Source organism: Xyrauchen texanus, chromosome 43 (genome assembly GCF_025860055.1).
Source record: "Xyrauchen texanus isolate HMW12.3.18 chromosome 43, RBS_HiC_50CHRs, whole genome shotgun sequence".
Taxonomy (NCBI): Eukaryota; Metazoa; Chordata; class Actinopteri; order Cypriniformes; family Catostomidae; genus Xyrauchen; species Xyrauchen texanus.
In genome coordinates this window covers 19,478,864-19,506,824 of record NC_068318.1, presented here as the reverse complement: position 1 = coordinate 19,506,824, position 27,961 = coordinate 19,478,864, and the positions used below count along the sequence as shown (strand labels likewise).

The 27,961-nt window shown below is 38.6% G+C and overlaps 1 protein-coding gene across 2 annotated transcripts in view; it reads left to right on the top strand.

Annotated features, from left to right (window-relative positions):
• LOC127635793 (autism susceptibility gene 2 protein-like) overlaps positions 1 to 27,177 on the top strand; it is a 421,414-nt gene extending 394,237 nt beyond the window's left edge. Inside the window, exons 7-20 of one of the 2 annotated variants that reach the window (XM_052116015.1) lie at positions 12,264 to 12,795; positions 13,656 to 13,912; positions 14,711 to 14,928; positions 16,496 to 16,540; positions 18,772 to 18,867; positions 19,340 to 19,411; positions 19,794 to 19,823; positions 20,291 to 20,362; positions 20,617 to 20,758; positions 21,190 to 21,270; positions 21,647 to 21,706; positions 23,282 to 23,365; positions 23,681 to 23,930; positions 24,415 to 27,177. In XM_052116015.1, the coding sequence (XP_051971975.1) occupies positions 12,264 to 12,795; positions 13,656 to 13,912; positions 14,711 to 14,928; positions 16,496 to 16,540; positions 18,772 to 18,867; positions 19,340 to 19,411; positions 19,794 to 19,823; positions 20,291 to 20,362; positions 20,617 to 20,758; positions 21,190 to 21,270; positions 21,647 to 21,706; positions 23,282 to 23,365; positions 23,681 to 23,930; positions 24,415 to 25,630 (3,155 nt within the window). In that variant the 3' untranslated portion in view covers positions 25,631 to 27,177. Of the gene's footprint in view, positions 1 to 12,263; positions 12,796 to 13,655; positions 13,913 to 14,710; positions 14,950 to 16,495; positions 16,541 to 18,771; positions 18,868 to 19,339; positions 19,412 to 19,793; positions 19,824 to 20,290; positions 20,363 to 20,616; positions 20,759 to 21,189; positions 21,271 to 21,646; positions 21,707 to 23,281; positions 23,366 to 23,680; positions 23,931 to 24,414 lie in introns of both variants that reach the window. The other variant, XM_052116016.1, reaches the window with a different exon arrangement.
• The last annotated feature ends 784 nt before the right edge of the window (positions 27,178 to 27,961 follow it).

Here is a 27,961-nt window from a genome sequence, read left to right as displayed (position 1 = left end):
TGTCCCAACTTTTTGGAGCATGTTGCAATCATCTGATTTTAAATTACTGTACATTGAAAAAAAAAACCATAATATTATGTTTAGTTATAGTGCTTTCAATATAGCAAAGGGTGAATATAATTTACAAATCACTCTTTTTTGTTTTTATTAGCATTTTTCCTACTGTCCCAACTTTTCAGAATTGGGGTTGAACATTATCACTATACCAAAAAAACCAAGCGTTTTGCCCTTCAAAACCACAACAAATAAATAAAAGAATAAATAAAACAAACTAATTTGTTAATAATGGAAGAATGGTTTCAAGTTCTTAAGTAATTATTCAAGACTAGTAAACAGTCAGTAATAAAATACAATAAACAACAGCAATGAATAGAAATAGATTTAAAATAATAGAACAAAAAGTATATATTAAGAAAATTCTGTGCTTTTTTCAAATTCAGCAGTTTCAAGTATTCAAGTAAACATTCAGAATGAAATGCAACATTATACTACTGGTCTTAATTCTATGATTATAATACATTAATACTTTTTAAAGCTACTAAAGTAACTCAGTCAAGAGCAGTGATTGTTTTCTCATTTTCTTGTTATGGTTGTTTGATTATTATAATGACACACTTGACAGCAGCAGGTCTATTAGCTTGCATTTATGCTTACAAGTCCGACATCTTAATACATATCCTTTTTTCTCTGCTGTTTACATTCACTTTAGACATCACTCTCTGTGTTTACATGAAAACCTCTCCAAGACGGTCATTTTGAAATGTATTTGACCGTTCAGGTGCACATTGTTCAAGTGTATAATGAACTAAGACTACCGGTACACTCTCTCACCTTTATATTCACTTCGATTCATCTTTAACTCATAAAAAACTAACTTTCTCTTCTTAATAGAGCTGCATATCACCGATTTTCTTCATGATAAGATACATAGAGTGTACATGACATATGTTATGATTCACTACATCATAAGCCATCACAGGATAATCTAGCTAGTGCATCAGCCGGGGAACATTCAATCTTTTCCCCGGTCACTTCACGCAACTCAAAGTCTCACACAGAGAAATGCCAGTTTATTTGAACTTTAATAGCGTAATAAACAGAATGCGTAACAATAATCGTTTTATCTCGATTATCTTGTTTACATAATCGTTGGAAGCCAAAATTGTAATTGAAAATAAAATTTGATTCATTGCTCAGCCCTAACGTGATTTAAGACTTTAAATTTAATCCCTCACACAGCCTCGTTTCTATTTGTGTCTACAGACTAAGGTCACTGTAGACCAAGATCTATAGTGACTGATGAAAATAGCGAGTGACTTGATACATTTTCAGAAAGTGTGTTAACTCCCTTGAATCATGCTCGTATTTCCGATTATTTTGCAAAAAAATTAGTTTTTACAAAATGCGAATGCGAAGAAACTTCACTGAGCTTTCAGTTTCAATGTAATCAATTGTGCAGCTTTCACTGATGTCTCAGAGGTCAAGTATGTGGTTTAAAGTGTTATAATTTCTCATCATGTGAGCACATGTAATCCAGTGAGCACCAGGTTGAGTCTTTTTGAGTGAATTCGCACAATGTTTACGGATTATTGTACTGTATTAAACTGTATATAATGCTGAATATAATGTATAATAATGCTAAGGGTCCTGATAATGCCAAATGTAATATCTGATTCCACCAGTAAATTTAAACCATGGCAAGCATTAGTTTACTGGATAAACACACATATTTTTTGAAAAGAATAGTTTAGAAAAATGTAATCGGTGACAATACTATTTTAAAACCTACAATATTAATTTAAAATACTTAAAATGTATGTAATCAGTGACAGTGTACAAGCATATGTATCTAACATAATTATGTATTTTTCAGCTGGGCTGATTTTTAGTCCCATTCCATCCCTGATGAATCATTTTACTCTTTAATGAACAGTAATTTGTGTTCTACAAAGTTTTACAAGTAATGAAAGGAACTGTTTTGCATATTTACTGAAAGTAATAATAATAATACATTTAAAAGTAACTTTTCATGATTCAGGCTTTGACAAAGTTTTGTGAGAGTATAGAATCGTAAATTCAGTTCTGTAAATCTAACCAAATCCTTACACCCTTTATCAGTTCTTTTAAAAGTATATTTGAATAAAATACAAGAAATCAAATGTATTTTTTTATCCAATTAATCAAAAAAAGAATCAAAGATTAATCGATTATCAAAATATCGTTAGTTGTAGCCCTAATTCGAAAGCTTGAATGTGTTCTATTCGAGTAGTTAATATTGAAATGAAATAACAGCAGGAGCTTGCCAGCTTGGAAAAGAGGCAGTGAAAACATGAAGTGTGACAGAATGAATGAGGTGTGTGAGAGAATGAGTAGCTAAGAGTAATGTGTTCGTTAGAGGGTGGGATGGGGAGAATTGTGTGCTTGTTCCCCAAGGGCGCAGTTTGCCTGTCACAAGTGTTAGAAATACGTTCTCAGTGTTAATCACAGTAATTACAGCAGATTGGCCAGCTTTTAACAGCAGTTATCACCTTAGCCATCTGTGGGAGAAAGTTCAGACAAGACCTTACATACAAATTCACCAGAATGAGCTGAACAATCACTTAAATTTGCACATCACTTCGTCAACATCCATAAAAACAACAAACACAGCACAGGGCACAAGTAATTGAGTGCAGCATCAATTGTGGCTCTGAATGGGTGGCCAACAAAAACACACATACTGTATTATCTTCTGTTATGTTTGCTCAGTCTGTACCATGCATGCCAGTTGATTCGCTGACATGAAGTATTCATCTCTGTCATGATCTCATATGATCACCATGAGGCTCTCCTACTTACAAACTGCAAACAAAACCCTGAACATGGGCTGTGATTGGTCCATTACACATGGCTCTACCTATCACTTACTGTAGAACTGTTTGCCCTTAAATATGATTTTTAGTTGAGACTAACCATGGGCTGTTCAGTCTAGTGCTAGTCTTAAATGCTGAGAGAAAGTTTGTAGTGTGATCTCATTCTGATACTGAATGTGTAATGAAGACTCCTGGGTCAGCAGCATGACTGAGTGTATGTTATTTCAGCCCAAAGGTTAAGAGGCAGATTGGCCTCTCTGTCATAAGAGTGATTGATTATGACTATGAGCTCCGCTCGATTAGGGACCAGGGGTGTAAATCTCCCTCCACTAATGTGTAAATAAATATCGCCTTAAAAATATTTGGCCGTTGCTGTAGTTGCTGATGTTGCTGGTACACTGTTAACCACAACTAATATTTCATAACCTCATAAGCTGTGTTCATGAAATGTGTGAGACTATCACTTGCTTCTCATGTCTAATCTCACATCAAGATCAGGCAATATTTAAAAGATATATTATTTAGTAGATATTTTAAATGACTGGAATTGGAACGCTATATTATTTTATTTATTTTTTTTACAAGCTTGCTCCAGCTCTATCAAATTGTGTGGTAGTTCAACTGATAAAGCATTGCACTTGCGAATGGTTTAGGGTAGGCAGGTAGGGTTTGTTGATTTGAAACTCGATTGAGCATTAAACTTAAACTCAACTCTTTGGGAGAACATTTAACTTGCTTATAGCACCACATAGTGGACATTTCATCTCAGAACTGGCACGATAAGTTTATTGTAACATGTAGTGTCATTTCCCAAAAATGGAGCTTCAAATTTGGTCTCTCTTCACCTGATAGGTTCATAGATATCAGCCTTGAAGACATCTTTAGCTAATAGTAGTTAACAAGAAATTAAGTGTCTCAAGAGTGGAAATAACTGTTGACTATTTCTATGGGTAAGATTGATGTGTGTTTTGAAGACTAAAGTGCACAAGCACAGAGAAGTTGAGTATATACTTTTTACGCAAGTATGCACTCACTGAGCACTTTATTAGGAACACTAATACTATGGGTAGGGCCTCACTTTGCTCTCAAAATAGCCTCAATTTATCATGGCATGGATTCCACAATATGTTGGAAAAATTTCTTGACATGATTGCTTCATGCAGTTTCTGCAGATTTGTCAGCTACACATTCATGCTGCGAATCTCCCATTCTATCACATCCCAGAAATGTTCTATTGGATTCAGATCCGGTGCCCGGGAAGACCACTGAAGAACAGTAAACTCATTGTCATGTACATCAAACCAGTTTGAGATTTCTTTTGCTTTGTGACATGGTGCATTATCATGCTGGAAGTAATCATTAGAAGATGGGTAAATTATCTATGAAGGGATGCACATGGTCAGCAACAATTCTCAAATAGGCTGTGGAATTCAAGCGATGATTGATTGGCATTAACAGGTCATTACACCACCACCGGTCTGGACTGTTAACACAAGGCAGGTTGGTCCATGGATTCATGCTGTTGGTGCCAAATTCTGACCCTACCATCAGCAGAAATCGAGGTTCATCAGACCAGACTAAATTTGTCCTGTCTTCAACTTTCCAGTTTTGGTGAGCCTGTACCCACTGCAGCCTCAGTTTTCTATTCTTGGCTAACAGAAGTGGAACCCATTGTGGTCTTCTGCTGTTGTAGCCAATCCGCCTCAAGGTTCAACATGTACAAAGTGGTTATCTGAGTAACCGTAGCCTTTCTGTCAGCTCGAACCAGTCTGGCCATTCTCCGTTTGATCTATCTTATCAAGGTATTTCTGTCCACAGAACTGCCACACACTGGATGTTTTTTGTTTTTGGCACCATTCTGAGTAAACTCTAGATATTGTTGTGTGTAATAATCCCAGGAGATCAGCAGTTACAGAAATACTTAATCCAGCCCGTCTGGCACCAAAAGTCATGCCACAATTGAAATCTCTGAGATCACATTTTTCCCCATTCTGATGGTTGATGTGAACATTAACTAAAGCTCCTGACCTGTATCTGAATTATTTTATGCATTGCAGTGCTGCCACATGTTTGGCTGATTAGATAATCGCATGAATAAGTAGGTGCACAGGTGTTCACTTGCTTGTAATTGCTGTTTACAAATAGTTACTCAAACCTGAAATTTGATTGAACTTGAGCGAATAACAGGGTTTTCCTAAACTATATCTGTGTGCAAGAGGGTACACTTTTAGAGCATTGGAATAAAATGGTGGCTAGCCTTGGCGTATTTATGAGTGATTTCTGGTTTCGGTGCGTGAGAGATGTGGCCACTGTCGGCTGGGATTTAGTCTGTCAGCACCTCACTCGCAGATTTTTTTATGTGTGCTAACATTCTCTCTTTCCACTCTCATTCATACTCTGTAAATAGGGCTGAAACGAATAGACAACATTATCGACAACGTCGACTATAAAAAAATTGTCTGCAAAAATCGTTTGATCTCGTTTAACATAACATGAGATCACATTAAACTCTAATGATGACACGCTCGCGCCTGACTGAGGAGAGGAAGAATTACACAGCTCACAGTCCAGATGCACTCTAAACTGTTCAACCAGCTTCAGGTGATGTAGATCGCAAAGTATGAGGAAATTAACATGCAAAAATACTAAATATGTAAATGCAGAAGCACTCTCGTTGTGGAATAAGTGGAGTTGGATCAGCTGCTCCGCTGAAGCAAAACTTCAGTGTCGAGTGTCTTTAAAAGAAACACCTTTAGGTTACATCTTAAATGCAGTTAAATTGAATGTGTTATAGCTTTTTTTAAGTTTGAATAATATGGAAGCAGATCATATAAATAACTACAAACTCAGAAACTGGCATTTTTCTGTGCGGTCAGTGCCTCTTCTATGAGTTGCGGGAAGTGTCCCGATCTAAGGGGGAGAGATTGAAACTGCACCTGGCTGATGCGCACTCTGTCGCGGGGACGCTCGTCCCTCACGCACGCACACTGCAGCTAGATTATAACGTGATTGCTCGCATCGTATTGAATCATAATATATGTCACTGTGCATTTCTCACCATGATGAAAATTGGCAATACGCAGCTATATTAACAAGAGAGAGTTTGATTTTTGTGAGTTAAAGATGGATTGAAGTGAACAAAAAGGAGAGAGGGGAGTCTAAAACTCCTTTAAACTTACATTTTATTTAGCAGCTAGACAGCAGAAGAAAAATTGTTATCTGATAATGTTTAATCAATTAAAAACACAAATATTTTAGAAATATTTAAAAAAGATGCATTCACCTGAGAAGCAGCATACAAGATAGTTATACTTTATATAAATAGAACTTTATATAATATACTTTATATATTTATATTTTATACTTTATATTTAGAGAATAGATCTTGAAAATACGTATATTTTGTCTTTACTGCACTCGCAGAAGTAAAACCAAGTGACAAAATACACTTATATTTAAGATACATTCTCTTAAAGCAAGTCTAAATATCTTATATGTTGCTTCTCAAGTAAATTTATCTTGTTTTAAGGATTTTTGGACTATTTTAAATTGAAAACAAGACAAAAACGCTTGATAACAATAGTTTTTTTACAGTGAATTTCTTTACTAAATTAAACTTTAATAAAAAGTATTTTCCCCCTTTAATTCAGTGACTGTCATTTAGAGGTATTTTTAAAATATGATTTTGTCCTCTTTATTGTTAGTAAGCACGTTAAATCCAACCTTTTAAGTCAGGGGACAAGCTGAATAATTTAGAGGTATTTTTAAAATATGATTTTGTCCTCTTTATTGTTAGTAAGCACGTTAAATCCAACCTTTTAAGTCAGGGGACAAGCTGAATAATTTAGAGGTATTTTTAAAATATGATTTTGTCCTCTTTATTGTTAGTAAGCACGTTAAATCCAGCCTTTTAAGTCGGGGGACAAGCTGAATAATTGGTTAAAGCTAATGATTATCATAGCAATTATTGCTGAATAGTCGAATAATCATTCTAATAATCATTAGATGTATCGATTTCCAGAATAACCATTAGTTGCTGCCCTATCAGTATATCAGCTTTCATTCTCTAATGCTTCTGAATATATGGTCTAATATGTCTGTGTGTGAGAACTAAGAGTTACTTTCTGTTGCATCACCTGCAGCCATGCTGTCAAATCAGTGTTTTACTGTTGATTAAATCAAGTGCTCTACTTTTAAATACCTCCATTAGCAGGTTTGTTTTATACCTTGCAAGATTATATTCCCCAAACACCTGTTCTGAACATCTTGCACAGGTGCTCCACTACTGTAGTCTGAGCATGTCACCAGCTCAGTTCAGCAACTTTTTGCATTATGACTACATTTTCAGTTAGGAATTTCTGCTTTTGAAATGCACATATATTTGTGACTCAAGATGATGCCTTTTTCACAAAACAATGCTATTCAAATTCACTGATGAAAGATTAGAGACCCCAGACACTGTAAGGATACCCCTCTTTTACTGTCATCATCCGGTCTGTGCTGTTTTTAAGTTGCCTGCCTATGTTGCAGTTGTTGAAAAACATGACGTTGATTTACCAATATGAGCTTGTGAATGCTTAGTATGTTGCTATCGCATTGTTTTAACTTTGGCTCGGCAGTTGCAGATTAAACTTCCCACAACTGCTCTGCCCTCTAAGGTACTTACATCATAATTTTGAGAGCCCTCCATTCTCTCTTCTGCTCCGAGTGATCACAAGTAGCCTTGTCTAAGCTGTTACTAGCGGGCTGTAGGCTCAGCTCAGCTGACTTGACAGTAAAACAGCCGTCAGGCAGAGGAGACGTGCGGGGCTGTCAGTTAGAATGAAGGAATGGGTTTAACACAGGCCTGGGGGCATTGAAGGAAGGCCCAATAACCTCAGACATCATATTTTGCTGACAGGAGTATGTGAGGCTATGTCAGAGAGATGCTTCAGGGAGGAAGGGGTGTGGAAGTGTCAGGATGCCTGAAGCGCAGTGTAACAACATGTCTGGCATTTGCCAGAAGGATCAACTTTCTGTGCATACCACCCATATAGGCCCTGTAAGTGACCCCTGTAAGTATAACTACCTATAATCATCAGCTCATAAACTTTTCTAAGAGAGGCAGATTTTAATAGAAGGGACTGTGGTGCTTTGATTACTCGTGAAAAAGCTACATTAATTGATAGCGAGAAAGAAAATTTGTGCTAGAACTATTCACACATTTTGTCAGCCTCTGAGCAAAGTTTCCTAGATATAGAGTTTTTTTGCTAAGCAGATTCTAAAAATAAAATTTTTGCTTCATCGCAGGGGTGAATTTTTATGGTGTGAGGGCTCCATTAGGATGCATGTTTCATTTTAAGAATACTCAAATAGTCCTTGTGTGTGTTTGTGAAAAGTTAATGTTGGATCCAATTTTAAGGATCCCTTGATCGAAGTGAGTGTTAGATTGCTCTGATATTAGATAGAGGCTCATAAGATCAGTGAAGTCTATCTAAATGAAATCCATCTTGCTCTCGTCACTATTGCGCTCATTAATATTATTGCAATCAGTCTAATAAAATCACTTTTGGAAGATTTGTTAACATTACATTTTCCAATTCAAGACCTACCTCGTACAGGCAAACCACTTATTGTTCTGCTTTGAATTAATTTGTAAGGCTTTTGAATTTAACTGAGTATGTATAATTGTATACAGTTACATATTAACTGTACTGAACTGCAATCGTAAAAGCTTAATTTTAGAGTCCTCTCACACTCTGCAGTAGGTTTTTGGTGGGTTCGACTGACCATGAAGTTTGTTTTGTTTATTCGTTCTCAATCCAGAAGGAAACTGTTCTGTATGCAGCACTCAAAAATGTATTGAAACAAGGCAGTGTGGTTGGGTTTAAGTCATTGGCGTATCATGGCAGTATCTGTGAGTTTGGGCCAGATTTAGCATTTAGTCATTATTAAACTAGATTAATGTGTGTGATAGGAGTAAATGTTGTGGCCTAATGCCAAGCAACCATGTTAAGCTCCTCTGTAAATTGACTTTGGCTGAAATACTGTACATCCTGATTTTTCAGGTATACTCCTGTAGGTTTTTTTTAACCACATTTTATCTCTCCTATTCAATTTATCACTCTCACTTTCAGCTTCAGAATACACAATTCAGATAACAGAAAAGCAGAAGTGATTATAACGTATAGCAGTGGTATGTAAATGAGATGTTATTTTATAAAATGTGGAAATAACTGTTAAATTGTCTTTGCCCTTGACATAAACTCTTTGTTGTTGAGATCTTTAGGCTCTCTCTCTCTCTCTCTCTCTCTCTCACTCACTCTCACTCTCTTTCTCTCTCTCTCTCTCTCTCTCTCTCTCTCTCTCTCTCTCTCTCTCTGTGGTTTGTCCTGGTTTAGCAGCTGAGGTTAATATGCTGTGCTTTTAGAGCGGACTCACCTCTGGATAATGAGCTGTGTTTTGCTGTCCGCCGAGACCTCACCCAAGCACACTGCTACAGGAGCCTTGTAGACCTTAATCCTGCTCAAACACACACACGCACACAAATATTGTGTGATCAGATGAGAACTTTGTGAAGTCTGCCTCTCAGTCTGCTCTACCATCTTAATAATCATCCTCCTCCATGGCTGCCATTTGGAATAAAAATCACCTCTCTTCGCTCTTTTTATTTTTTGGTGAGGCGAAAGAAAGCTGCATTTATCTGTTTATAGGGATCAAGGAGACTTGACAAATTAACTCCCCAGGGAGAAGAAACACACTTCTCCTCCACTCCCTGCACGGCCCTGGAGTCTTAATTACGAGAAGAATAGGCCGTGTTTTCACTCTCCGCCAGCTTTTTTTTTTTTTTTTTTTGGCATGTCGGTATATTGAGAGAGTCGCTCCAGGGAGGCGCAGAGGAGATCTCTGCGGTTCAGCCTTTTAGAAGGGCTTTGGATATTTTCCATCAAAAGTCAACAGGAAGGCCACAGTGCAGAAAAGAGAGAGCAAGAGATGGACACCCACGATGTTGTACAGATGGTATGTCCGTCCTTACACAGCGTTTAAAAAGTCTTAAAATGTCCAAAATTCGGTTTTCCAAAATTCAAGGTCATAAAAAGTCTTACATATCTTAAATGATACAACAAAAGTCTTAATTGTCATTTAAAGAGGTCTTAAATTTGGGGGCAGAAAGATGGGAAACATGATATGACCAAATGTGATTATCAAACTTCAAAATAATACTTAATTAAACAAATGCATGCGGTGATTCTTTCAGAGTGAAAACGTGGCACTCTATTTTCTCCACGCACGCGGGGGGCTTCTGAGTGTTTCCAGCTGTTGCTGAGCAGTTCACAATCATTAGGCCATATTGGAATTTTATGACAAGCAATAACTAATGATCACCTGTTGATGATGATGATGATGACGATGTAATGTTAATGAAATATGACCATGTTTACTTTTAATTATTTATATTGTAATACATTATAGATTACTGTAGGAGTGCACATTTTATTTCACTTATCTGTTTCAGTGAGCAGCTGGATGCAGTAAATATTTCAAAATAAGAGTCCCCGGTGTATTTCATATTTTAAACTTAAAAGTTCCACACTATGAATCAAATATTTATATAATGGTACATAAACAATTTTAAAGTGATTATGTGGAAAGCATGTCTTGCATATAGCCTACCCTGTTTTACTGATAAGCAATTTTACGCCCATGCTGAATGTGTGGCCTGCCTGTTTAAGTAAAGGTCTGTGATACATTGTTTATTTTGAAATTGTGTGGGTTTCTTTTGGTATGGAAGTACAGTATTAATTTTATTTGTTCAGGTATTAAAAAAGTCTTACATTTTTAAAAACTCTGCAGCAATCCTGTTACATGTCATGTCGTCCTGTGACAGCCTACTGGAACAGAATATTCTGAAGGGAACTCGTTTATAAAAGCCCTCATTCTGACTCATACAATTGTGATGTGTTATTGGCATTATTGACTATAAATCCAGTTATTCAGGCAGGATAAAGGGTGACTTATTGCACCCTCTCGACAGCTTGTTTCTGAGCTGGGAGTCTGAACTGCCCTTGTTTGTTAAAATGTATGCTTAGAGTGCCAGAGCCATTGGGTATTGTGTGCCTCCACGGGTCAAATGAGGTAGAACATTAATGGGGATATTTTTCGGTCTGCAGAACACGCATCTCCGTCTTTGTGTGAAGTGCTATGTGCATACATTTAGTTTGTTCTTTTGTGTGCATGTGTGTGCATACATATGAATGTATGTGTACACGTGTGTTTCGACTTCCCCCATGTCATATGGCAGATGTCTGACACAAACCTGTTCCCCAGGGGAGCCTTGTACTCCCAGCTTATTGATCTTCATCTGCCAGAGCACCACAGGGATGGCCTGACCCTTAATGACTGCATCACACACACTGCTGCTAATGTACTAACCCTCAGCTGCACACTGGGACCTTGTAGCAGCTCTGAGCTGGGCCCCATGGGGTGCTACATTGAGAGGCCTCCAGGCCCAAGAGAAAGGTATCAGCAATCCGTAGTGGTTTTGTTCCAGCAGGAACCCCAATGCCTGTGGGATTCAGGCTCAATCAACAGCCCTTGTTGGAGGCAATGGAGAGGCTGACTGGTTGAGAAGAAAGAGAAGTGTGGTTCCATCTGAGGCAGACAAAGAGGAGTCAATCAGAGCCTATATACTTTTTTCCGTTAATCTTGTCTTTTTTTCTCCTCATCTGAAATTCAAATGAGGCCTTTGAGGCACTAGTCCTTCATGTTATTTTTACGTTGCGGTGTGTTGGATCTATCTATCCATCTATTCATCCATCCAATTTTAAACAACATTTTTTTATTAGAAACTAGTTTGGAACTAATCTTTTCTGTGGAATACCTTTTCAGTGGCTTTATTTGCAGTTTTGCACAGTGTAGAATTTTTACAGTCCTTTGAATGTTTCTTGTCAGACTGAATGATATGATCCCAGTGAGATCTTGGCTAATAGCCATGGAATGCTGTACGACATTATGTCAGACTTTGTTATACATCATAGTCATGACTTCAGTCCCAATCGTGTCGATTGTTAGCATTGACTAAGTGTTTTGTCATCTGGTGGTCATAGGAGCAATCACGCTGCACGACTGCAACGCAACATTTCAGACACTGCCAGAACTTCGTCAGAGGCTAAGATTCATTGCAAAAGCAATTAATTGATTTTCGTGGAAGTAGCCAATCAATGACTGATGATTTTGCCCTTATGATAAGAGATATCTTTACAATCCCCAAAATTATTCTCAGATGACAGAATTGAGGCCAATATCATAAAATTAGTTGTTTCACAAGCTTAGTTGTTTCACAAGTTTCACAAATAATTGTAGTACATGTACATGTTTAGTAGTATGTGTTTGTGGCTTCTGAAAAGTTTGTCTTTCTCTTTGTATCTTCAGTTCCAGATTTTAGCGTTGATGCGCTCTCCATCAATGCCAGCCAGGAGCTGCGAGGCCTGGGAATTCCCAAGGTGTCAGGCCTAGAGCGCAGCCAAGAGAAGAGCCAGGAGACTTCCGGTGAACTCCCCTCGGCCACCCCGTCACTGGTGCCCACCTCCCATCCCAAACCTCCCCTCCCCTCCCCTCTTCACCTCCAGTCACCCCCCTCCAAACGGGCATTACCTTTGCCCCCGAGCCCAGCCCAAACCCAGCACTCAGAGCACCCACTTAGACCGTTGACGCCCTCTACCACTCTGCCTCTCAACCAAGGCCACAAGCCCTCTCAGGCAGCCCCACCCCAGCCTCTGCAACCACCTGAGACGCCTTCGCACCCTAGGGCACCCCCAGCTACGGGCAACTATCACCACCCGCCATCACAAGCACTACCAGCCCAGCAGAACCCCACCCAACCTGCACAGCACAGGCCACCTTCGTGGTGCCACCAACGCCCGGTTTCAGCCTACAACAGCAGCATTAGCCTCAACAGCCTGAGGTGAGCATTGAAGCAGAGATTACACCAAATGACTGTTATGGAGCTTAATATTTCAGCACAGCAGGAAGTAAACAGAATTCTGTTCCAGTCAGTGGGGAATCCAGATGTGTTACACATTGACTGAGCAGCTGTTCTGAGCCTCAACTCTTAAATTCTGTAGCGGAACAGCATGATTTCAGCATTCAAATGTAAAATGTATCAATACTTCAGTAAGCATGTGGCACAAATCCCTGTGTGTATGTGTGAGAGTGAATGTGCATCTGACAGCACCACAGAGAGAACCCTAGCTGAGAGATTAGACGTTTGATTCGTTCCCCTCCCACGTTGATTCTGCTGCTTTGTAGCTGGCGGCAGCTTGTAGATACACCCCAGTATCCCACAGAGAAGCAGATCTTCCCCTCCCTCCTCTCGCCCTTTTCTGCCGTCCTTTATATTTGTTATGTGGCCCACCCCGCACAGTATCTTGCCAATGGACTGCTCATGATAATTATACATTGTGATATTGTATGTGTTTGCAGCTTTTATTATGAATATAATTAGCATTTAAATTATTTCTTTGCCTGTAAATGAGCTCTTTGTTAGATGCGTATGACTCTGATAAATGCTTTTGCGTGTGTGTCTGGGAAATCCCTCCAGGAATAACACATTCTTTAGCACTGTATACACGCATTTCCCAGGTTTCTGAAACTGGATCCTGAATCTTACCAGATTTATAGCAAAGATTTTCCAGAAAAACACATTACACAGTTTGGGAAGGGAGTACAATTTTTTACAGAAATTCTTTGTATTGGTTTGAATTTTTTGATGTATGTTGCATACCTTTTGTACCCTTCATTTATTCTTTCTTTCTTTTTTCACAGCAGTAGTCGAAGCAGCACTCCAGGGAAGCCGCTGGGCCCCTCTCCAGCCCCTCATCTGCACCATCACCAACCCTCCTTCCCCCTGCCCTTGCCGACGACCCCCACTGCCTCTCACACCTCCCCCCCCTCCCTGCCGTCCTCCACTATTCCTCATCACACCAATATGTTTGCGTCGCCTGCTGCTCTGCCTCCACCTCCTCCTCTCACCTCAAACACTCTGCCGGTCCCCGGACACCCAGCTGGGAGTGCCTATTCAGGTACACATCTCTCATGTAACATACATTATTGAAACAGAGCAGCGGTGTTTCCCACAGGATTTTGTGAGACTGTGGTGGGTGGACCTTGAACCCTCTTGGGAATCCGGGGGCGTGCTCCCCGTAAGATAATTTTGATAAAAAAAGTTAAATGCATCAATCTGGTGCACTTTGAGAGCAAAATTAAGAGGCTGGATTTATGAAGAACTTTGTGCTCTTGTAAACTATTGTGTGCTCTAGTAGTAATTTAATTATAAACACATTGGTTGTATAGATATGAATGGGGATGACATGGCAAAAAAGTTACACCCACATAGCATGGTAAACGAGACGGAGTAAAAACAGTAGCGTTACTTCAACTTGATTAGTTATCATTACAAATAGCCTAACTTGCTTCTCAGATGCTGAAAATAGTTACGTTGTCAGAGCTGCTGGTAATAACGTTAGCTAGCTAGATGTAATGTTAGATACCGCCACAATCAGGGTAACTAATGTGAAAAACTGAGAGCAGGGATGTGCGAATACCAAAAGCCATTAAATATTATTACATTGATACTGATAAACAACTTGAAGGCCAGTATAGTAAATTCACATACTTCAAGTGATATCAAGCCTCAAAACATTTAAGATTAATCATTGTTTTGTCCTTTTGAAACATGAGAGAGAACAATTTTATTCTGTTTGAATTGGAAAAAATCGGCTTTATTTTTGATCCAGATAATCAGATAAAAGCTTTTGAATAAGGGCTCTGGCACTCCCCATTTAGATGTGTTTTTAAAACTCTTTCTCTTCTTCTTTCAGAACAAGACCTTCTCCGGCAGGAATTAAACACTCGTTTCCTTGCATCTCAGAGTGCGGATCGTGGGGCGTCACTGGGTCCCCCTCCATACTTGCGGACTGAGTTCCACCAGCACCAACACCAGCATCAACATCAGCACCAGCACACACACCAACACACACACCAGCACACATTCACCCCTTTCCCCCACGCCATCATGCCCACGCCTGCACCGCCCATGGTGCGTACCCCAGCCAGAAATGTGAGGATAAGTGTAACACAACTCTGAAAAAATATTGTGTGAAAGATGGATTAAAAGACTGGGTGAATGACTGGATGAATGTATGAGTGTATGGTTAAATGGGTATGGATGACATACACGTAAAAAACTATGCATATGTAAGATTATTGTACTTGATGTGCTTGTGTTAGCATCAGTCTCAGAAATTCTGTGGGGGGGTTACATTTATAAAGGTGTATTTTGTCTAACTATATAAAAATTTACCATTTAATCCTTTTATTTAAAATAAATTGGGTATTAAAATAAATACTCTAGAATGATGAGATAAACGAACTATAATGAAATATAAAATACGATTACTTGTCTATAAATTTAATTGTTAGTTTGCATGAAATAAACATCTACTGCCTCAATATGTATAACTAGGCCTAGAATAGAATACTAAGAAATAACAGATCTATACTGGCCATATTTTGCCTCCAATTTTCAGTTCAGAGGGCATTTTTTATCATATTCAGTAGCATTTTAGCCCGCAGCCCCCATTAATTTCTGACCCTGGTGTGCTTCCATGTATGTGTATTGTATTGATTTTTGATTAGCCATTATAAATTTGTACAGTATGCTGATTCAGTAAACACTCGAAGCTCTCTTAATCATAACCATGTGTCTCTCTCTCACCACAATGTAGCTTTTATTTGTTGAAAAACTCCCTGCTGTTTTTCTCTGGCATGCTTCTACACCCTCTCTTCTCTGCCCTGATTTTAGATTTGGTAGTCAGAGCCGCTGGCGATACATTTTTATTCCAGCCAATCCTTGAGAACTTAAAAAAATAGTTTATTAATTCTCAGTTTATTGACATCATTTGGTTTGATTGAGTTTTGACTGAGGTCTTTTGGTTGGAAGGCAGCAGGGATGTTTAGTGACTTAAGGCTTCATACAGACACTCCCACACACAGCTCTAGGGTAACCGCAGTGCCCACGCAGAGCATGCACTGGGCCAGCTGAGGCTTAAAAGCGGCTTTTGAACCATGCCAGATTTAAAGGCCTCTGAGAGTGGTGCTGTGTTAGCTAATTAGGGTATAAAACTTGTTGGAGAGGCGCATTGTTTACTCACAAGTGGGAAACATTCTCTCTGGATCCAGATTAGTCCACTCAAACCTTGTTAAACGAGCCGTTTATAGCACTGTTTTTAGACAGCCGAATGGCCTCTACTTGACCACTCTCAGAATTGCTAAGTAATACACATTAATGAAAGAAGGACCTTGTTGTAATTCAATTAAACTGCATGGAAATAAAAATAAATGGCAACCTGGATGAGGCCAGCAGAAATAACTGAGCGATATTCATTAACATTCATCTGTGCTAACATTCATTAATCAGGACAGAGAGCAGAGGGGGCATTTTAATGCCAACATACAAACCAAACACATTTTTCTGGAGAGTGCATTAAACCATTTGATATTTGTTTTAAGCCTTATGACTCCAAGATATTTGTCAGGAGTAAATTATGTTTATGCCCTGAAGGATTCTTGTGTGTACTGAGCTTTGTCTCTCCTTTCATCCACAGTTTGACAAATACCCCACTAAAGTTGACCCGTTCTACAGACACAGCGTGAGTACCTGTCATGTGTTTAATGTTTTTGTCAAATGCTGTGGTGACTTTTCATTTTCTTCTTTCCAAGCATTGTGGTCATTGTCATTTGGTTCTGCTAATATCCTTCAATATGGTCATGTGTTTTGGCATTATGAATGTGTTATTGGGCAATATTCAAGAAGTATGTTCACAATGTTTTTATTAAAAAATACCACAATATCCGAATACATTGTCAACCCCCCTTGTAAGCTTTAAGGATTTTGCTTTAAACATGTAATGAATTTTATTGAAACATGAAAAACTTAAACCAAAGACATTTCTAAATGCAAATTGCACTTTAAACAAAACATAAAAGCAATTAAAATAATGAAGTGGTCAAAACAAAAATATTTAACCACCTCTCATTTTCTTTCACGCAAGTATCAGTCTACAACAAGATTTGTTATACAAATTAAGATCTTAAGAAAACTGCATTCACAATGCTTGTTAATCCCAAACTGTTCCATGGAAATAAAACAAATTTTACTCCAAGCACTTCCTGAGAATGTCTCGTGTCATTTTCAGCAGTCACAGTTCTTCCAAACTGTTTTCAGATGACTGAAACAGAAAAGGAAGAGTGAGAACTCTTTACATGTAGATGATCTATGAGACATGTGTGCACTGCACACCTCTGAACAAACAGACAAGCATAGATGACTTCTCTTTAGGCTGTTCTTCACGCGCATGTCTTTGTGTCTAAAAAGCATTTCTTGTCATGTGTCACTCCGAGGTCGCTCGCCACAGTGGTGGGTAAATGAACAAAATTACCTGGCCAGTGCATGAAATAGGTAACCAGCATATGGCGTGTCACGGGTGCTAATTTCAAACCCTGGGATACTAATCTATTTGGCGACTTCCCAGCTCCATGTTTTTCTCATTTCCAGATATCGTCGAACGTGATCTGTCATTGAGCATTGATATCGGCAATTAGATATTTATCGGATATCGTCAGTATCCGGTTACATCGTTCTATCACCCAGCTTTAATGTATTGAAGCTATAATTTTTGAGAGGCCATGCTATATAGTGAATATAGTTACAGCTAAAGTGCCAACACTTCATTAAGCACGACATGCACCATTGGTACACCATTCACACAATGCCTTTTTGATTACTTTTATAAAACAGTTTTATCTTATATATTAAGGACACATAATATAATAAAAAAAAATAATAATTCTGTAAGTGCCTAGTGCTAAATTTAATATTTGTCCTCTATGTGTGCCGCAGGGTGACATATACAGTAACTACGTAAACAGGTGTTTTGCATGATAGTTGTTAGCAATATAGCTGTTCTGAATCACATAAAATAGTGTGTTAACTCTGTATTAACCAATCAGCTTCCAGGACCTGAAATATATGTTTTAGAATGCATGTCTAGGTGGAACTGTGCAGAACTAAACTGACAGGAGTCAGTTCCCTTAATAAACCACTAAAATGCAATAATCATTATATATCAAGCCACAGTGGCTGCAAGATATTTTTACATTAGCTACCTCACTGGCTCGTCTTTAAAGCTTAACTGCAGGGCTTGTTTGAGAGATAAAACTGTATTTGAGCTTGTCTGTCTGTCCAACACGTTAATGCAAGTTTAATTTATTTGATCTCTGCCCTTCAATTACGCATATGATATTTAGCAATCATTCATTCATGACACCCACCCATGCACACACAGACAATGCAGTAATTACATGCATAATGCAATGAGTCTTGATAATAACAGTCATTGCTATCAGAACAGGTTTCGAGAGTAACCCATATTGTAAATTTATCTTGCTGTTAATCTTTGTTGAATGTCACAGTAGTCGCAGGTCAGAAGGAGGTTTTTATCATTTTATGCCACAGAATAGATGCGTTGTAGTCTTATTCTGTCATTTATTCATTCAAAGATAGGTTTTCATTTTGCTTTTAAAGCACTTGTACAAATGTAACCTGAAATTGTAGAGTCTTATCAACCATGTTTATATAGCTTGATTTTCGTACTATGATATTGATATGTCATTATATGAAAATCAGTACTAAACTTGTTTATTTTAGCCACTATGTAATGAAAAGGACTGATTAAATGTCAGCAGCCAGTCTTTAACAGTTGTTCAGTTTATACAAGGACTTTGAGGCTTTAGTCTCAAGGTATTACTATAAACAGCTGACACGATCAAACAAGAACCTCCCAGATTAACTGTGTTTCTTGTATCCCTTTTCTTTTCTCAGCTGTTCCACTCGTACCCCCCAGCTGTGTCTGGCATTCCGCCCGTCATCCCCCCAACAGGGCCCTTCGGATCTCTGCAGGGAGCGTTCCAGCCCAAGGTATCACATTATCAAACACAAAATGTCGGAATGTCCAGACTACTCCCAAAACTAACCTCCTATGCTATTCTGAGCTGACTCCTTCACATGGAATGGATCTGACTAAATATAAACATGTACTGTATATGTACAGTTTTAACAGAGAATCAACCTTAAAAAAATCTCCTGAAGGCCTAGTCAGCCATTGAGAATGCTAGAGTATGCAAAGGATGGTGATGTTTAGAAATCATTGAGTACTTTAGTGTGTATTTTGTTCCTGGTAGGTTATTGCACTTGCAATGCCGAGGTCTTGGGTTTGATTCCCAGTGAACAGTATATGCCTTGAATTTCCTGTAAGTTACTTTGTATATAAGTGGCAGCGAAGTGTATGAATGCAAATGTGAAATTATGAATTGTTATTGGAAGTAAAAAAAATTGTTAATGCATATTTGTTTACAGTCTCTCTTTGTATGTGTTTTTGTGTATGCTTCAGACATCAAACCCTCTAGACGTGGCAGCCAGGCCTGGAGCTGTCCCACACACACTCCTTCAGAAAGACCCAAGGGTATGTACAGTATATTATTCCATGTCACACATACACAAACTTTGCTAATGCACACAATACCTACGAATCTTACAAACATTTGCCTGTAATTGCAGTATTTTTAACTAGTGGTGAATGACATTATGGGCAAAACTGTCATATTTGTCAGTCACATTATACTGCTTTTCCACATTGTTATGCAGGCAGTGATTGAAAAGGGAATACTCCGAATTGTGGCCTATTCCGTGAAATGCTTCATTAGAAAGGGAAATTTAACATTTTAATTTGGTCAGTGATGAAGTAATGCTCGGATGTTAATTAAAAGTCCCGAGTGACAGCTTTGTGTCCCTAATCTCTCTCTCTCTCTCTCTCTCTCTCTCTCTCTCTCTCTCTCTCTCTTTAGCTGACGGATCCGTTCCGGCCGGTTCTCAGGGTAAGACTGCTTTATCTGTTATTCAGGTTGTTTTCCCACAGGACTAAGTAGGAAATAGAGTAAAAGCTCATTACAGTTAAATCCCACCTAGCGCTGAGCACCTGCCTTCCGCTCTACTGTCTCTTTAATTAGCTGTGCGCTGGGACTCGACAGTCTCATCTCAGAGGCTATAGGAGACACTATATGACTCCCTTATCACGGAAAGCACTTTGCAATGACATTTTGCATAATTAATTTGTAGTCGTGCCCAAACAATTTTAAAAACAAAGAAACCTGTTAAATGTAAAAATAAATTAAAAAAATGTGTAGAGTACACATACTTCTGAAATAGACTAAAATTAAGTGTTTAGTTGAATATCATTTAAAACAAGTCTTGTTAAAATGTATTAAAATTAGACACATGACTAAACATGAATTTAGTCATGTCTAAACAAATAAATTCAAACCTTGTCTTTCTCTCTCCCCAGAAACCAGGAAAGTGGTGTGCTATGCATGTCCATATTGCTTGGCAAATTTACCACCACCAACAGAAAGTAAAGGTGAGATCTGTGCACTTGACCTGATTACAACTAAACCAACAATCATGATCAGCACTAAATATGGAAAGATCCCTATGCATCTTGTTTTCCTGCTTTTGTTATAGGAATAGTTCACCCAAATACTGAAATGCATTTACTCACCTATATAACTTTCTTTTATCAGTGGAACACAAAAGGAGAATTTTTGGAGGGGGTATTACATATTTTCGGGAGGGGTATTACATATTTTTTCTCTCGTGCTTGCCGTTCTTCAGCAGCAGATGCAGGTTGACCCACACAAGCTGGACTTTGGCCTCAAACCAGAGTTCCTATGTCGACCCCCTGGCCCAACTCTGTTTGGAGCTATCCATCACCCACATGACTTGGCACGACCTGCAACGCTTTTCACAGCAGCAGGTGAGATGAATCTCAGCATGGTTGAGAGAGTAATCACAAATATGATTCATTAATCTTTCTGGTTCAATCACACACAACAATTTCAAATTTACCATACTGTCTTCAGCACCACATTAAATTTACATTTAAGGTATTTAGCAGACATTTCATTCTGAGTGACTCGATTACCAAAAAGTGATTTAGCATCATATATGAGACTGTTGTGATCAACAGATGGCAAGGAGTTGGAAATGCAATCTATGTAATTTATTAAAAATTCAACTAAATTAAACAAATATAGTTCATGGACTATAAAGAAGAGTTTTACCCTGTGTGAATGTCTGTATATAGGCAGTTTGTACCTATTGCAAAAGTTAAGCTGACACTAAAGCAATATGCATTTCCTAGTGCCATAGACGATGTTCATCTTTCTTTTTTTTTTTTTTATTCAGGGTCCACACACCCCTCAGCTGCACCTTTCGGACACCCTCCACATCACCCTAGCAACTTTCTTACCCCAGCACCTCACTTGGGTAAGATGGTTCGCCTCTTAAATGTGCATTTTCACTTTCCTCCACTAGGTGTCACTGTGCAGTCAACACATTTTTTACTGTATTTAAAACAGTGTTTCCCAACCTTTTTTCAGCCACAGCACACTTTTTATGACTTAAAATTTGGGATAGTCGCACACCACTATCCCACATAGGCTAGCCATTGTCAATATTTTTCCTTTTCAAGAACTTGTCCATGTTTTCTGTCCATCTTAGTAGCTTGTTTACTTGTAATGTTTGAAATTCAGCTATGCCAAAAAAATCACATAGGTAGGCTACGCTGTGTGAGGACACAGGTGGCAAGAGCGTTAAATGGGTAATGAAAAAACAACAAATTTGCTTCTTTTCTAATTTGTAGATTTGTTCTTGCAATGCCACAACAAATTACAGGGATGCAAACTCATGAGGGGTGAAAAAGGTAAGACAATCACTGGTCCATGAACATGTTTTCTGGGGATATTTTTTATAAAGAATAAGCTTAAATCAGCAATTCCAGATATTTTAGTTATTCAGCTTTATTCAGGTTTACAATTGTGCTGAATTAGCTGCAAAATAAAGAGTATTTTGGTGAGGCTTGCCTCTGTTTCATAAATTTGTTCAATTTTATTAACTGATTAGTTCAGTGACCCCTTTTGGAAATGTCACTAGGTGGCCACAAATCTTATGTGCTATGAATGAGTCAGTGAATCATTTTGAGTCGTTCATGACCGAAATCTACCAAGAGACTTTATAGTGTTTAAAGCATATCTATAGTCTTCCTTCAGCATGAGCATTTTTATTAATTTTTTTCATAAAAAAACAACAATAATAGTCTAATAATAATGAGTTTCAACAATGACCTTACCTTCTGCTTTATTAAAACTTGCATGGCTACAAATCTACTGACTTCATTATAAGAATTATAAACACACAGCAGATCTACAGTATCATTTTCCTACAGTAGCCTATTTAAACTGCTGAGCATGTCTTTTATCAGGAAAGACCACAATAATAGACAAATAATAATAATTTTGAGATTCAATAATGTTCTTTCATCATTGTAAAGCGCATTTCACATGAGTTGAGTCGCTCAACGTTCCATTCAACGCCAGCGTCAAGCGCAGCATTGCCCTCCACATGACAAGAGTTGCAGAAAGCGTCACAGAGGGGCGATTTTACGAGTTTGCCACGTAAAAAAGCGGGAGGTGTGCACAATAAACATTGAAAACAGGTATTTGGAAGAGAGAAAAAAAGCTGGCAGTTGCTTTGATAGCAGATATAAATAAAATTACTTGTTTATGTTTAGGTTTCTTGGTGAATTTAAAATAGTTCAATATGGGTCTCTGATATTCGTAAACGATAAGGTCATATTTAATTAAAAGAAATTATGAGACATTCAATGTCTCTTTACAAATTTGGATAGCTTTTATATATTTCTTGTAGCTTAGTACTCTCAAAGACATTATTGGTGAAGCAAAAACATGTGTGTGAAAAACACTTCACAGTGTGACGTCACTTCATAGACTTCAATGTATTCTTCAGCGCTGACGCGAGTCATATGAAAGACCCTTAACGCGAATAAATATTACTCACCTTTGCACATTAATCATTGCTCTTCACAATCACAAAAGTGACCGATTATGGTTTCAAAACGGACATTTTTTCAGAAAGGTGCAGAGTTTGGATCCCTGAAATTATTATTTTTTCACAGCACACCTGACAATCTTTCACTTAGTGTGCCGTGGCACAGTGGTTGGGAAACACTGATTTAAAGGGATGTTCTAATCTAAGGGTTATTAGACACTTCTTAGGAACTTAGTGGATATACATATAACAAAACTTTAAAGTGGTGATATTGCTAATTATTAGTGATGTTGAGATTCAGTGCAAGTACAGAACAGATCTATTTTGTCATTATGTTCTATGATCAAAGCCGGTAATAATGAATTGGTGATTCACACAATTATTTGTTCACTCACTAATTCTGTGTTCCTGTTCGTGTTTTCATTGATAGAACCCTTCAGCAGACCACCTTCATTTGGAGGTCTAGCCTCATTAAGCACTGCAGCCTTTGGTGGGCTGGGAAATCCAGCACTCAGTGAGTGTCAATAAGTCAAACTGATAACAACTTACAACGTGTCTCGTTCAATCACAAATATATTATAATTCTATTTATCAGAAATTTCACCTTCAAACGTGCCATTCAGAAATATAGTAGCCAACGTCGTTGGACATATTAAATATTAAATATTTTTCTTCTACACTAGCAACCAAACTTAACATAAAAAATAGTTAAAACATAACAGTAGTATTCTGAAATCAAAGTATGTACTTCTGGTGAATTATGCAATATCTAGATGATTCAAAGTGAGCACTAATATGCTATGGGGAAATTGTCCTTTCTGTTTCCCAGCACCCAACTCTGTATTTGGCCATAAAGACACACCCAGCGCACAGCAGCACTTCAGTGGGCCCCACGAGCCATGGAACAGACTCCACCGCACTCCTCCTTCCTTCCCGACCCCACCTCCCTGGCTCAAACCTGGGGACTCTGAACGGAGCACGTCAGTCAGCTCCCATGAGAGAGACAGAGAGAGGGACAGGGAGAGAGAACGTGACATGGACAAAAGGGACTCCTCAGTCAACAAGGATGATAAGGAGCGGTGCGTAAATCTGCATATATGATTTTAGCACATGATATAATTTATCAAAGATAGTGAAGTAGATGTTACATCAATAAGCCACTCAAGACCATGCATTACAGTGATTTAACCACAGCTACCCCTTACCCAACCACTGTAATGCACAGCCTCTTTTGGCTTATTGCTTTTTTTAAATGGAAGCAACAAGATAAAAAAAAACACTAATTTTCAATAAATTGTAAAACTTATTAATAATAATTAACCATATTAATTCTTCCACAAAGTATTGTAGTTCATTAACATGCATAACTGCATAATGTTTAATGTTGCTAGCATCTTGATGCAATGGTATATAATTATTCTATGAATATAGAACTCAATCAATGTGCAGTCACAGGTGCTTTTTCAACAGCTTCAAATAGGGTTTTTTCAAATCAGAATTTAGAGTCTTGCCTCAAAATTTACCTCAGCGTGTAGTAATGTCCCATTTTCCCTCTGTCTTTAGGGAGCCCACAGAGAAGAGACACCAGACTCACCCATCACCAATTCCTGTTAACCCCCTCACTTTATTGGGCCACACCCGGCCTTCTGAAACCTCCCGGAACCACGTCCCCTCCAGCGAGCCTCGGGACAAGGACAAGCCCAAAGATCGGGAGCGAGAACGCGAGCACTCTGACTGGAAAGACTCCAACACAGATGAACACAAAGAAAAGGAGAATCACCACAGCGACAAAGACACTCCTGTTATCCATGATGGTCGGATTCAAGAAGACAAGCCAGCCAGTCGGGTTACAGCATCACCCTACATACGCCCAGCTGGCCTAGAGCGGGTGAATGGTGGTCTGAATCGAGAGCTTGTGGAGAAGAAGGGGGAGATTACATATGAAAAGAAAAACAGTGAGGTGAAAGTGAAAGAGGAGAGAAAAGAGGAGCAGGACGGTCCCATAGAGAGATCCCCGGAGCAAAGATCAACACCTCAGGCCCCTCCTGCCCCTGCTGTTCACCCGCCATCTTCAATGCCAGTACATATGGGAATGGCCAGCATGCATCCCATAAACAGTATCAGTAGCCTGGAGAGGACTCGGATGGTGGCACCCTTCATGGGCATTAGCCCCATCCCAGGTGCAGAGAGGTTCCCTTACCCTGCCTTTCACTGGGATCCAATGAGGGACCCTTACAGGGGACTAGACATCCACCGGAGAGATCCGTTAGCTCGGGATCTGCTCCTAAGGAATGATCCTCTACACCGGTTAGCAGCACCGCGGCTTTATGAAGCAGAGCGCTCGTACCGGGACCGCGAGCCTCATGACTTTAACCGAGACCACCCTCATGGACTGACTTTGGAACAGCGGCGGGAACAAGAGAGGGCACACCTAGAAGAGAGAGAGCGGCTACACTTGCTCAGAGAGGACTTTGAGCAGGGGCGTCTACACCCTATGCATTACCCTGCTTTGGACGGACACCTCCCTCACCCTGGTCTCATGGCCCCAGGACTACCTAACATGCACTACCCTCGCATTCACCCCTCCTCTGCAATGGTTGCTGCCGCCCAGAATGGAATCCTGAACAAAAACCCTCCCACTGCATCACTCAGTGCCCCACCCCCTCTTATACCAAGCCTCGGAGCACGATCCACCTCTCCCAGACGGACTACCCCACACAGCACTAATATTAGAGACAGACCCCCTTCACACACGCACAAAGACATTGAGGCACGGTGAGGCTGAACACATACACACACGTGTGTGCCCCTAACTTGTGTCTGACAGACTTCATCCTTTAAGTGGAACTCAAAACAAGCACTTGATACTGGACTGAGACTGTATCATATCTGTGAATAGATTGATGAGTTTTTGTGTTGATGTTTTGTTTTTTTGTATAAACACATGAAATACTGAGAGTTTTCATGATCTTTTATCCCATTTGCTCTGGCTTAAGTGTGTATTCTTAAACATGTACAGTACACTGATCTCGAGCAAGTGGACCAACCTTAGATCTTTAACCTTGGAAACCCAAAAAAGATGATTTTGGAATGTACAGGTACCTCAATACATTGCAAAAAGGCTAAACTTGTAGATATGTGCATAGTCTGTGTTTCTTTCCATAATAAAAAAAAAAAATCAAGGTACAAATATGCAAATGGTTGTTATGAAAGCTTTACTTTTGAATGGCTGTACATAGTGGGCAGTGATCAAACAGAGAGTGTGCATTCTCACAGACTTGTTTTAAGTTTAAATTTTATGGTTTTTAAGGATCCTATTGTCCAAGAGGCCACATCCCTTCTTTCAACTATGCAACTCATGCGTGGGCTCTCTCTCTCTATCACTTTTTTCTCTCTCTACCATTTTCTACTAAACCCTCTCATTCTCCTGACTCACTCTCTGTACACTCTTGATGACTGAAGCAACAGTACATACTTACACATGAATCAGATTGTTACTAGACAGGGCTTGTCAATGACAAGTATTACTCAAATTGAGGCTCAATCTGACAAACAGATTACAGCACTTCACTAATATGATATTCCCTAAATCTGGATCTATTAACATGCTTTTTTATTTTTGTCAATATATAAAAGTCTTTGCGGACAATCCTTACAAATGCAACAAGGTTTCCAGAACCTAACTCTACTAGTATCAAAGATAGAATGGATATTGCTTCCCTACATTAAAAGTCAGGTAATTTGAATGAAAGACATGCAAACCTGACAAGACCTGCCATCTTATCACAAGTCAGTGTGAAACCTGAATGAAGTAAAACAATTTACAATTGGTCTGTGTATAAAAGTGTGATGTATCTACAAAATGAAATAGTAAGAAATGGGCAGTTTGTTTTTAATGAGCAGAGATCTATTTTAGTAGTCCATGGGAGGGTTAGTTGTGCGCTTTTGAACTGTGAAATTCAGATGTTGTGCAGTGCTTTTTCTTTCATTTCTCGTTTAATTTTTTGTTTTCTTAAAATCAAACATTAAAATGTCCACTGAAGCAGTAGTGGGTAGTCAATACGTATTGCAAAGAGATTGTAAAGAACTTTTTTGCTGTTTATCATGTACGTAAAAAAATTAAGTCCTTTCTAGATCATGTACAAAAAAGGGTGAGGCGACTCAGCATGCTCCTCAGTTAAACTTGTGTTATGTAAATTGTGCTATGTTATTAAAAAATGTGAACTAATCCTGTCTTCACGTTTTTGTTTCTTAGCACCTGCTGTCATAACTAATTCTGTGAGCAGATGGCAAAAGCTGTATATTTATGAAAAATTTTATATACACATATATTTCTTATACATATAATCCACCCAGATCCTAAAACCAATGTATCAGAAGAGATGGTAATCTGTAGGGTATACTTTTGCAGTGCAAAGATGGTAAACATTTTTGCATCCAGATATTCCTTACATCCTAACCAGACTCTGAACAAAATTCTTAAGGATTATGAGTCCTAATTTTATGCAGTCTAAAAATAATCAAAATCCTAGTTCTTACCTAATGCACCTGACATGGTCCAAAATTAATGTAATCCTAAAAAATCCCAACCCTAACCTTACATAACCCTAACCCTAGACCTAGTCCTAACCTAATTTAAAACTAACCTTAGTCCTAACCTAATAATCCCAACCCTAACCCAACAGTAACCCTAATCTAGTACTAATTTTATTCCTAAATAATCCCAAACCTTGTCCTAACCAAATGTAACCATAATATACTCAACGATGTAATCCTAAAATTATCCCAACCTTAGTCCTAACCTAAGGTAACCCTAATCCTAACTACAAAATACTAAAATAATCCTAACCCTAACCTGGCCCAAACTTTATGTAATCCTAAAAAATCCCAACACTAATCCTAACTTTAGGTAACCCTAACTGTAGACCTAATTGTATATACTCCTAAAAATAAATCCCAACCCTAGTCCTAACCTTATGTAACCCTAATCCTAATCTAGTGTAACCCTAACTAGTCCTAATTTTATATAATACTAAAATCCCAAACCTAGTTCAAACCTAATGTAACCCTAATCCAAACCCTAAAATAATCCCAACCCTAGTCCTAATCT